This window comes from Hypanus sabinus, chromosome 12, assembly GCF_030144855.1.
Source record: "Hypanus sabinus isolate sHypSab1 chromosome 12, sHypSab1.hap1, whole genome shotgun sequence".
NCBI lineage: Eukaryota > Metazoa > Chordata > Chondrichthyes > Myliobatiformes > Dasyatidae > Hypanus > Hypanus sabinus.
The window spans coordinates 66,919,664-66,932,908 of NC_082717.1; the positions used below are offsets into that span (position 1 = coordinate 66,919,664).

The following is a 13,245-nucleotide window of genomic DNA, read 5'->3' on the forward strand; positions in this document are numbered from 1 at the left end:
CATTCCTCTCCTGTGACTGGTCGATCTATAGGCTCCAATATACAAAATCATCATCATTATCAGGTGCCATGCCCAGTTTGAGCTTTGACTGCCATGGCCCACACACTCCTGTTTCGGGTCAAGTGCATCAATTCATTGGCATTCATTTCCAGTTCTCTGTGTGCTGTCTCATCATCAAAATACTACATTAAATACTTGACATTTTACTTTTTAAGAACATAGTACAAGTGAAACAAATTCAATGTATAAAATAACCCATTACATTCCTCCTCAGCTCCGCCCCGCTGTTGCCATAACAACTCTCTCGTTCATTTGTCCAAAGGCCAGTCGGCAGAGCGGTCACTCGGCTTCATCAATCAAGTGACGTTTCCGGAGTACCCTGTATCGGATTGGATGTTCGACGACAGGAAATGCAATGTCACGTGAGGACTGGCGCCCAATGGACGGGAGCCAACGATCGGCGGCTAGTTTCCGGTGTGTGGAGGCGGGTCGACGCCCGGCTGTGAGTGGGGAAGAAGAAGCGAAGGGCGGTAACTGAAGTGGTTGCATTATGGACAGTCAAGGCAGGAAAGTGGTGGTCTGTGACAATGGCACTGGGGTAGGTTGTTCGACCTTTTGTTTATTCTAGAGAACAGTAAAAGAAGGAAGTAAGGTGGCGGCATCGGCGGAGCCCGGGCCTGCGGTGCTTTCCCCTCGGTGACTCCTAGGCTGCGGTGCCCATAATGTCCGCACCGTGCTTCAAGCATTTCTGTCTGGGAGGCTGGGCCGCTTTGGGATACTTCGCTTGTCCAGTGCAGCGCCGATCGGCTCACTGCTTGCGTTCGACACGAAAATGATCTCGCCCTTTGGCCGCTCCTTCCTCTTCTCGCTTCAGCCGCTGTCTGGTTGTGAGTTCCACATTCTCTGTGCCTTCTGAGTAGACAAGTTTCCAACTTCCCTTCTGCTGTGCCATTTAATATCGAATCTGCTTGTCAGGTCAGCAGAGTCAGGTCGTTTTTTAAAAATATTCTAAGGGAAAATACTGTTATAGTGATACCTCCTTGGACCTGGTACAAAGACAAGATGACGATCTCTGTAGTCAGAAGTCCGACGGCATCCATAAAGAATGGAAAAGTATTGTTGCTTGGTGTAGATCTTTGATCAGAATTGATCAAATGAATCAAAACACAAAAATACAACTGCAGATGCAGTGGATCAAAGAATACGAACACAACGCTGGAAGAATTCAGCAGGTCAGGCAGCATCCGTGAGAAAAGAGTAGCCAACGTTTCGAGCCGAGACCCTTCATCAGGAATGGGAGGGGGGCGAGGGGGAGAGAGGACCTAAGCCCAGTAACAGAGGTAGGGGAGGGGGTAGGATAAAATGAATGTTTAATCTCCCCTGCTTTTAAAACCGTCATTTAAGAGGTTAGAATGCTGAGATACGTATGATGGTCTATTCAGTTTTGTCATTCTGTAACTAAAGAACGAAGGCTTAAATATTCCTCTTCTGTCTTGTATCTACCTTGTAGAAAAAAAAGGCTGTGACAGGTCTCGGTGAGACAGAGTAAAAAGGTTGCAGATCTTTGGAGTATAAATATAATCGTTAAAAGCTGCACCACAATTTTTTAAATGGATAATATGGTTTATTTTTAGTGAGGTAGAATTAAAAGTAAGCTAAACCTTTTTCAAACTTTGATTGGATCATAGTTTTTACTTCACAGTTCTGGGTACTATAGTAAGTACAGTAGGTTGGGATACCTTTCAGAACAGATGTTAGAAAAGGCAAGGTCTGTCTTTTCACTTGAGAAGTTGAGGATAAACTAAAATGTTGAAAATAGAAATATTTTTGATTCGAATTGATACAGAGAATTCTTCCACTTGTGAAGAACATGAGAAATAATAGTAATAGGCTGCTTGGTTCCTCAAACCTCTAGCATAACTGTAGGCCATCATAAGATAGTCTCCAATAGGGGACTGAAAAAAAAACTTTAGTTGTGAGATTGTGGAACTTGCTACCACAGCAGGAAGTGGTTAAGTGCAAAGTATAAATACATTCAGATGAGGCTGAGCAAGCATATGAAGGGAGAAGGAGCAGCTCATTATTAAGTCTGGCATGGAAACACCTGGAAGAGGGTCAAATAGAACATGTGAAACTACGGCATGTATACATGCTGTGCATCCAATGTAATTTGACCTGTTTTATTTTGAGGGAAAAAAGACATGAACCCATTGAATATATGATATTTGGGAGGAAACATTATTGGTCAAATTGTCCGTAACAAATTAATTGTGCAATCTACATTTGATTAATGCAAACGACAGGTAGGTTTGTACAGCTGCTTATGTGTTTAAAAACAAACTTCTTTGCTGCGTTAATGTACACCATTGAGGAAAATGCTCTGCAAGCACCGATTAACAGGAAGAGTGCACTGGCCCCAAACCACATTCTTATAAGTGGTTTATGAATTGATACTGCAGACTACGTGATCTAAGGTATGTGCATATAAGGGCAGACGTGTTGTCTAAAGCTGTTATTTATCTTCTGACTACTGCTTTCGGTGAAAGGGCAAAAGCTCCACACGTGAATAAATATATCATGAAACTGTGTAGATCAGGATGTCACCAGTCTGATCCACATGGCCTGGCTTGTAGACATTCCACAGTGAACACTCACTGAACTTGTGTAGTTTCCTTTGACTTGCCATGTTCAAGTCATGCTTGAGGGACTCCTGCATTTGCCGCATTTCTCTGCAAAATTGTGCCTATTATGACATGAAAAGATTTGTTGGTGCATGCCAGAACATGAGCATTTTGCAAGCAAATATTTCACTATGTACAAAGATCCTGCTAAAATAGCAGTGGTATTAGCCCTTTCAAATCTTATCCAAGATAGAAAGAATCTGTAAGTTTTAACTGTCAATGCCTGGAGTGTTTATATTTCAGTGTGCATACATGTTGACATAAAGGTGTGAACTTAAACTTTGTGCTCCTTTTGCAACTTAAATTTCTATTCTTTCTTGGTCATGTCAACAACTACAGCAGATTTCCTATCTTAAACTGATTTGCAGTTCAATGAGAAGAAACCATGTTCACCTTCTGCAAGATTTATTTGAATTTCATTGGATATCAAAAGTCGTGTACAGTTATTTGGAAATTAAGCATTAAACTGTCAGGGGCGTTTTCCTATCCATCCATGGTGTACAGTATGCATCTGCTATTGTCTTTAGGAATAATAAAGTCCTGATGGAGAGATTCAGCCCAAAGTGTCAATTTGTTTATTCCCTTCCATAGATGCTGCCTGACCTGTAAAGTTCCTCCAGCTTTGTGTATTGCTCTGGAGTTCCAGCATCTGCACAATCTCTTTTATTTATCATTGGAAATCTGGATTTTGATCTCACTTCCAAAGGAATAATTCAAATTGCTGAAATTTTAATATCTTGACCACTGAATAATGCAAGAAAGCATGAAGGGCTATGTTGCAAGTGTAGCTAAGAGTAATGGATTTAAAATGAGGTATATTTACTTGCTGAAATTCTCATGGAAGTGATGGACCAAGATTTCAGATGTTTCAGTCATCAAGACAATACTCAGGTTGTCATCACTGCATCATTGCCTTTTATTATAAAAATAAATCATAGCATTCTCTTGAACTTGGACACATGGGAGGTTTTAAGGCGAATGACCTTAATGTTTGAACAAACTTCAGGTTATAACTTTGGCCAGGACACAGGTTTACAGAAGAAAACATAACATTTAAGAAGAGAATTCCAGACTTTGAGTCCAAGCGTGTAAGATGTAAGAATTAGCTGATAACGTACTTCAAAGACTTTGAGAGCTCGATGCAGTTAGAGGTATCAATGATTGTGGTCATGGGGAGATTTGAAAACCAGGAGTCATGATCTTTCGGTTATGGGGACACTGGCTAGATGCTGGGGGCCAAGTCCCTGATTTTTTTTTTTAAATCTGTCTCAGATCTCTGGTGGAACTGGTGTTCACTTTTAGCCCTTCCACTGTTAGCCCTGAATGCAAAGTCCAGTTTTGTACTGCCTGTATTTAAAGTCCTTTTAAGTAATGGTTATCAAAATTTATTTCAGACCACTCACAATATGAGAACTGGATTTCCTCCTGTCAGGTGCATGCTGCACATGCCTATTGTTTTCTTGATCTGCACATTACGTTTATTACAAAAAAACTTTGCTGCCAATCTTCAAATCAATCTCTTCAATAGATCAGTTGAAGTGTGAATACAGTTGGCCCTCCTTATCCATGGGGGATTGGTTCCATGACCCCCCATGGATACCAAAAGGCTCAGATGCTCAAGTCCCTTTTTTAACCTGTCTCAATGCAGGTGGACTTTAGGACCCTGGGGAGCTCAGACCTGCCGCCTGCGGCTGCTGCTGAATCCGCAGTGTTTCTGTTCTGTTGACGGAAAACGATCACGATTGAAAATAAAGTGGAAATAAAGCGATCGGAAAGAGGTGAAATGTCATTGGAAAAGCGTTAGGCTACAGTCAGTCAACGATCGGAACAATTTTAAAGGATAAAGTGGGAATAATGGAGCATATGAAAGGCCCTGCCCTGATGAAAGCTACAATTATTGCTAAGCAACGCAGTGGTTTAATTATTGAAATGCATACGTTTCTTGAATATTTTATATGCATAGAAAGGTAAAATATATACTATATGCTAAGACAAACATTTGACTAATTGACGCTGCCGGATGTAGCTGTTCCGACTTACGTACAAATCCGATTTAAAGACTACCTGTACTTTAAATCATCTCTAGATTTCTTCTAGTACCTAATACAATGTAAATGTTACGTAAATAGTTATACTGTATTGTTTAGGGAATAATGAAAAAAGTCTGTACATGCTCAAACGACAAGTGCTGGAGAGAGAACTTCCGGGTTTTCCCGATCTGCAGTTGGTTGAATCTGCGCATGTGGAACCCATGGGTATGGCGAGCGGACTGTATTTTCAAATCTAGCTAGATGCACAATTTGTGAGACTGCTTATATATTGAATTATTTATATGGTTACTTAACTGCAAATTAAATAAGCTACGTGGTACTTAGTATATTCCTTTTTCTTTTCACTTTGTGTAGTTTGTGAAGTGTGGCTATGCTGGCTCCAACTTTCCAGAGCACATCTTTCCAGCACTGGTGGGACGTCCCATCATCCGTTCCACTGCCAAAGTTGGGAATATTGAGATCAAGGTACTGCTATGAAAAGTTTTTTGATTTGCTAATTTGATGTGAATACATTTTCTTAACTATTAATCTCATGGTGGTAAATACATTTTTTGGTTTCTGACATGTATTTAGATTTTTTTGTATAGCAGATTTAATGGAAACCTTGTCATTTAATAGTAACAGTAGTTTATGAAAGCAACTCCTTACTCAATGTTTAGTAATTATACATTTGTAATCTGTACAGTTTTCATATAAAATTCATCATTTTTTTAAGTGCCTTAGTTCAAATCCAACACTCACAGGTTTAAAACAGGTATTCATGTAGCCGAAAAAGGTTAGTAACCCAAAGGACAATGTAGTCTAGTTGTTTGGGAAGAGATTCCATTTTCTTGTCGATCAACTCCCTTCAATCTTCTGTCTATGCTCCTGTTATTATTTTTTGTCTGTGGTCATAAATTCATATTATCTGGGGTGTCTGCAGCCAGTTTTCTCCTTCCATCATTGTCAGTGAAGTCAGTTGTTAGGGTATTTGATTTAATTATCATTCTATAGCTTATACTACAGTTAAATATATAATTTATATTCTGTTAATAGTTTTTCTGATAGGTAAAATGGGGGATGATGTTGAGTAATATGTAGATTAAATCAGATATAATTTTATAACTTTTATCACAGGTATTTATATAGAAGACATTTTGGAATCATTGTTTTTTGGAAAAGGAGCTGATTTCTGATGAGCTCAATGGAAAGGGGGCAGTCGTTTCATCAAGTACTTGAACTGATGCCAGTGTTAATCATGCAACTCGCTAATGCCAGATTATGATTTGTCTTTAAGTGTAATTTGAGAATGCAAAGTCACAGCAGCTAATACAAAATAGTATTGATATTAATTTATTAGGAATCAGAAGTTGACTTTTACTGTTATGGCTGTGGCAATTTACAGTGTTTTGCATAGCAGTAGCTAAAGAGATGACATAATATTGTTGCCTATCCCAAGCCTGTAGAGACTCCCATAAAGGAAAAAGATGGGCAGTTTTTAAATAATTTTGAGGGAGAATTCAAAATTTGTGCAGTCTACTCTTGAATGAATAGCAAAATATAGTGGAAAGATTAAATGAACAGTAGGTGAGTATTTATATTTAATGTAATAATGGTATGATTAGCTTTAAAATGACAGTAGAAAACAAGCTACAGATGTAAAAACTGAGGTGGATTAAAACGCCTTTCAATCACCAATTGTCCAAGGATTAAACAGTTAATATTTTTAATATTGGCATGGGATTCAACTATTTGTCTTGCCTGTAAATTTTAGGGAAACGTGTGTTATTCTATTTGAAGGTTTTTAATAAAATTAAAAGTCAGTGAGGTGTGATGTTTTGGCCAGGTAGAACATTTTTTAATTGGATTGAGAGAAAGAGAAACTCATCAACTTACATTACTCAGTGTAGATTCTATATCACTGAGATTTGCTAACTTTATTTGTTACTGCATTACCAACTCGTCTTTAAGGTCCATTTTGTAAGCATTTGCTGAATAAATTGTTTAATTGCAACCTTTATAAACCAGAACTGCTGCTTTATCTGTACATTAAACTAACTTACACAATTCATAGGAAGGATTCTCAACGTTCTGTCATTTTTTTTTAAGTTTGGAAGTCACTTTGAATCTTTTAGAATTCCGGGAGTGAAGTTTTCACTCGGATCTTTTCTGACCTTTCTGTTTTACCTTCTCTCTCTCTCTCTTCACCTGTTGAAGTAGAATAACAAAAAAATGGTAAGTAAGTTGAAGTGTGGTGTGTTCATTTCATTTAATTTTGGTATTGCTATCAATTTGTCCACAGTTTGCGTTGAAATTTTCTTTCAGTTAACACTTTGCAATTACTTTTCTGAAGTAAACAACATTTTATTGATTTATGTTCCCTTTTGCCTGTTCTGTTCCAAGTTTAAAAGTATGGATTAGACAGACTTTCCTTGAATGTTAGTTGAGTTACACATTGAATCTTAGTGAAAGAGGCAGTAATGTGCTACTTCAGTTACTAAGTAAATGTGAGAAGCTGGCAAGAAAAGTAAGGGTGTACTTTCCAATTGCTTTCGCATACCCTTCTTATGCTGGTTGCCTTGGAATGAAAGAGTAATTAGTAATCAGTCACTCATCTATGGAATGTTGCATTGCTATTCAGCACGGGTGGGAATTTGGGAAATTGTCATTCGAGGATTGAAAACAGTTTTATCAAGCTCAGCAATAAAATCAAAGTTTTAGACCAAATTTAAGGATCATGACTTCTGACGGTCAGGGAATTGCAGATAAAGTGAAGTTTTGAAAGATTAAACAGTGACAGTAGTTACATTTGTGATAGACATGAGGTGGTACTTGCAAAGCTATGTATAATTCTTGCCTGGCAGATGTTGTGGAGCCAAAGATCTTATCCAAAGGGGGAAGATTATAATATTAGTTACATAGTGGTCACATCATGAGTAGTTATTTACAAGTTTAAAACTTGAGCACATAATGATCTGAATAATTATAAGATAATGGAAGATGAGCAGATACTTGCATAATCACAAATGCCTTGATAAATGGTATTAGAGACTCTAGAATTGAGTTTTTGGTCAGGCTCTTGAATGGGAATGATTAAAACATTGTTAAGATTTTTAATTCCTAATGCCCCTTTAGGTTTAGTGTTTCATGTTGCAGCATGAATTTGCCACTGTTTTGTTTTGCTTTGAAGCATGTATTTAAACTGATATTACTTATGTTTTTGGTTGGGGCTCCAGATTAACACCATTTTGTTAGATGAAACAACGTCTACTGCTCTTTCAGTGGCATTGGAATGTGGCTGCTCAAATGGGTCATTTGATGCATTCCTAGATAAATGGACATTCGCAAGAAGCCTGCGTGTGTATTCTATCTGAAACCTCTGCTGTGCTCTTGTTAACAATGTACATTGAATCTTGCATCAATATTTTAATACTCTTGCTTGAACAGTGCTTTCAGGTGCACTGCCAGAATTTAATGTATAATTTGGCCAAAACTGAATGTTTGTTCTTAATCGATCATGTAAAAATTAACTACTTTGCAGAATCACAGAAATTGCTTTGTTAATTTTATAAAAATTACAGTTAAAATTGTTTTTGTCTGGTTTCGTTTATGGTGCATGACATGCTTTCTACTTCGCACTAGTCAACATTGATATCCAGTGAAGTGTCTGAGCATGACTAGTGTCAGGTATTGCGTCATTATTTTATGCTTCCTGGACTGTGCTTTGTTCTCATGCAGAGAACTTTTTGCACTGACATTCTGCAAACTGCCTTGAGTATATGTCTATATGTAGTTTAATACTTACCCAGTTTTTGTAAGGTGGCTAAATGCACAATTTAAATTTCAATTCTTTGGTCATCAAGTTGTCAAATCATTAAATAAATTTGTAAAATCGCAAGTTTTGAACAGAATGGTCTGTCTGATGTATTCTGTTGTGAATTGTCTTTTGAACAATAGATGAGGGGCAGGATGTAATGTATTCATTCCTGAATCTTGCCCCTCCCTACCCCCAAACACCAGGTAGTTATACTACAAGACAAATGGGGAAATAATTTTTAGCAATTCACTGTGACTGAGGCCAAATAAGCTCTATGAACATACTTGTTTTAAATGTGGAATCATGGTCATTAAGCCCCATGTTTGGCAAGTCCCTAACAAAGCCAAGGTTTCATCGATCTACAAGAAATTGCATGCATTGCTTTCCATTGCATTAGCTGTTCGTATGTGGAATTTTGGACCACTTGCATTCTGAATGAATGTCAGAATTAAAAAATAATTTGGAGCCTGTGTCAGGGAAGACAAACCATGGGCTTCAAATTCACCCATTCATTACCATCAAGCAATCTCTACTTTCAGCATGGAAGTGAAGGGAAGGTTGTATCAATAATTAAATTGTCGAACTTTTTATTTGTGCTTGGGTGTCAGTAGTTTAATGGTTAGCGCAATGCTATTATAGCTCAACGCATCGGAGTTTAATTCTGATGCCATCTATGAGGAGTTTGTACGTCCTCCCTGTGAACACATGGAATTCTTCTGGGTGCTTTGGTTTGCTCCCTCATTCCAAAGATATGCTTGTTAGTAGGTTTAATTGGTCATTAAAATTGCCCTGTGACTAGGGTTAAATAGATGGGTTGCTGGGTGCTGCAGCTCATTGGGCAAGAAGGGCCTGTTCCATGCATTATCTCTTTAAATAAATCTAAAAGTGGTAAGGTCCTTGGCTGAAATACCTTTTTAAAGTAAGAAAGTGAATCTTAGAAGTCAAAGAATCTGCTTTTGTTTTGGGTGGGTAAGTAGTTTAAGCTTCTGGAATCTAAATGTCCATATGCTGGATTGTATTCTGATCAACTTTGTTGATATTTTAGGTTTGATTTGCAGTTTATTTCCTCATGATTTTTAGTACTGATATAACCCTTGTGCTCCTAAATTTGCTGTCTTCCCTTAACTTCACCCTCCATGTAAATATTTTGATGTGAACAACAGCCACAAGTTCTCTTCATTCTGTTCCACATAATGGATGAGACCACTTACCTCCTATTGGCCATGTTTGTATCTACAGTAGATTCCAGTTAATTTGGACACATCAGGGCTAGTACATTTTGTCCCAGTTAAGCAGCTGCCCCAGTATATGCTGCCATGTTCTTTTAATTGACTGTAAATGAACAAAATCAATGCAGACACCTAGTGCAGATAATGGACAACCTTCATATAATGCTCTTGAGGCTTCATCCTCCAAATCGTCATTGTCACTGTAACATTCAAGATGATTGTGGATATCTTAATTCTTTGTAGTTCCTAATGTGTTGAAGTAGTGACGTTATGCCATTTTTACTCCCAGTCATTTTTGGCACCTGGATTGTCTTTGTGCTTGTTTCACACCAACAATCAGTGACAAAAGTCATTAATTTTTGAACACAAACGCACACCTGACACTAGTTAAAAATTCTTTGTTTTAAGCATGGTGTAGTGTCTAATGGCCACTCAAATACATGCTACTGGCTCTAGTTAGAAATGTTTTAGCACCAGTCTTCTGTCCCAATTTAGTGGCATAGTGTCCATAAATAAGTGGCTATTTTCTTGATTAGTTTTTGTTACTTACAAGTTGTCCCAAATAAGCGGCTACCCCAATTAACTGGAATCCACTATATTTAAAATCCTGTGTTTAAAGCAGTATTTCTTAAGCTTCTAATACGCTCAGCTGTTTTCTACTATCCACCTTTTGATTCATTTGGCCCCATGAGGCCTTCACGTTCTCTAATCTTGGTCAGTGCCTGGAGCTACATATTTAATTTCTAAAGGTTATGGCTGTGAGCATGACTGCATACATATATTTTGCAAGTGTTACCTGGACCACACCAGGCACCAATTTTGGCCAACCTATGTTCCTTTTTTTAAAAAAAAATCTTGGTTTTTAATGCTAATGTTGGGTTACTTTTCTCCTCTGCCAAGCTCTCTCTTAAACACCCTTCTTTCCCCAATTCACGTTGTCTACCCACCAAGCATTGAGTTCACAGCTGTTGATCCTCAAAGCTAAGATGGTCCTTCATAGAGCTCTTTTCACAGTCCAGCTTTCCCTACTGTGCTAGTTCTTGACCTATCTGTCTTGATTTTGTGTGTGTGTGTGTGTGTGAGAGAGCTTTCAATCTTGATCCATCTGCTGTTTTGATGCTATTATGACCAGTGTTCCTTTCAGCCTTCTATATTTGCTGTTGAGGTCTGTCTGATTATTGTCTCTTTGAATGAAACTCATCGCCATCATCAAGAAATCTATTATCTAAATTAAGCATAACCTACTACCTATTTTCCAAAATTCTTGAATGCGAGATTTCTGGCCTTTAAATTGTAAAGTTTTATATTTTTAAATGCTTACTAAGGTGTTGCTCACTGTAGGTATTCCCTGAATTCAACAGAGTTCCTTAATTTTTGGAATATGCTGGTAGTTTTTATGATTTGTCAGTGTATTAAAATTGTACTAATATGTTCTGTTTTTGCCCAAACAATGTGAAAGCAGTTAATTTGTCTTTTTGGTACCGTTTCACAGGATCTCATGGTGGGTGATGAAGCTAGTGAATTGCGTTCTATGTTAGAGGTTAATTATCCCATGGAAAATGGTATAGTACGAAACTGGGATGACATGAAGCATCTTTGGGATTATACATTTGGCCCAGAGAAGCTAGATGTAGATTCAAGGAATTGCAAGATTCTTCTGACAGAACCACCAATGAACCCCACAAAGAACAGAGAAAAAATAATCGAGGTAAGAATGTTTATTGAGCAGACTTTTGGGATCCTCTTCTTAGAACCATATTGCCTCATGAATGTTTTAAATTAAGGAGCTCCTTAATGATGTTCTCACCAAAATCTGGTCCTTTTCACCAGATTTTATTAATAGTATGTTTAATTTGTTCCTCTTGACCTGCTTGTTTTTTTTCTGCAGTGATTTCTTTTAAGAGCTTCTTTTGTAAGAATGACATTTAGTTGGGAAGGTGGTGGGGGGGGGGAGTAGAAATAGAACAGAAAATTCATGTTACAACACCTTTTATTGCATCTTTTCTATTTGGATGCTTGTATGATTTTTGGCTGCATGGGAAGATGTGGTTTCTGATCAAGAGAAACTGCATGGAGAGGTAGGGGCAGTGGAGGAGGAGCGTTGCATGGAAAAGCCATTTACAAACATCTATAGCAGGTTCATTTAATTTCTCTAGAACAGTTTTAGTATTCTAATTGTGAGTTAATATATTGTATGTCTAAAACTTAATGTAAGTTTGAGTAAATATGTGTGTGTATATAAATATAATATATATATCTTGAACATACTGCATGCAAACAGCTAATCAGAATTGTTTGAGGGGCTAGACTCTTGATTTGGTTTCTATATTTTAAATGTTGTATTTAGTTTTGTATTTTTAATCTGTTTGTTAGGTCCTTTTACATGGGTCAACAATGGTAAAAGAAGTCTTCAAATTACACTGTTATTCAAAGCCAGGGCTTGAAGTTGTCCTGAAGCTGGATGTTGCAGCATAATTATCTTAGCTGATCTCTTGTACTGAGTTTGAGTATTAGGAGTTTCCTGGAATAAACTGATGACAAGATTCCATTGTGTATTTTAGGTTTTGAATAGTTTACAATTTTCTTTGAAAGTTGTGAAAAAGAAAACTGAGCTCTTAGTATTTTTTTGTATTTAAAAGAACAAAGAACAGCTTTTAGCCCAGAACTTCCTGCAGCTGTAAGATGACTAAATTTAGTGATATTGGTGCTAGTCTCACTAGTTGATTACTCATTTCCTGGTTTTTGAGGCCCTTGCAATCCTGGTGGCAAATTAGTGGTGGGTATGTGTTTGTCTCATCTTAATATTTAGCTTGACTAAACACAGTATAAAAGATTCAGAATTCATATGTATTAGTAATAACTTGGGTGCATTAAAAATAGATTTCATGTCAAAAACATGACAGTTAAAGGAATATTATGTAAATTCAAAATATTCTGTCAGTATATGAGGTTGAAAGCCAGTAAGTTACTTGGTTAATGTCCTGCTAAGTTGTCATTTGTACCTTAAAATGTTTAGTTCAGTTTCATCAGAACTGGGCAGTGATGAGTACTCAGGGCTATAATGTGTACAGAAGGAAATATGGCTCCTCAAGTGTGTATTTGGCTTCTTTAGAATAGTAAGGACCCCAGCAGAGGTAGCTGGGACAGAGAATTGTTGATGGGCAACTGGAAATCTCTTGTCAAAATATAGTTGTTTTGCAATATGGTCGCCCATTCTGCATTTGGCTTTTCTCATGGCGCTAACTTCTCATTGAGTGCAGAATGTTGTGCACTGGATTGAAAGTAAAAATAAATTAGGATAAGTTTTTGGGTCTGTGTGATGGGCAGGGTGTTAGTATGATGCATCTTTTCTAAGTATATGGAAAGACACAGGAGAATGGATATTTATGTTCACAAAAGAGTGAGCTAGGGGGTCAGAAAGGCAATGGTGAGCAGGGGAAAATAATCCACTTAGATGCTGCTGACGGAGTCTGGCAATTTCAAACAAG

At 37.6% G+C, this 13,245-nt stretch overlaps 1 protein-coding gene across 1 annotated transcript in view; it reads left to right on the top strand.

Moving 5' to 3' along the window:
* The first annotated feature begins 455 nt into the window (after positions 1-455).
* The window catches only part of LOC132402978 (actin-related protein 2), a 34,797-nt gene continuing 22,007 nt past the window's right edge, over positions 456-13,245 (top strand). Inside the window, exons 1-3 of the mRNA XM_059986161.1 lie at positions 456-598; positions 5,087-5,197; positions 11,250-11,465. Coding sequence (XP_059842144.1) covers positions 551-598; positions 5,087-5,197; positions 11,250-11,465 — 375 coding nt within the window. The 5' untranslated portion in view covers positions 456-550. The remainder of the gene's footprint in view (positions 599-5,086; positions 5,198-11,249; positions 11,466-13,245) is intronic.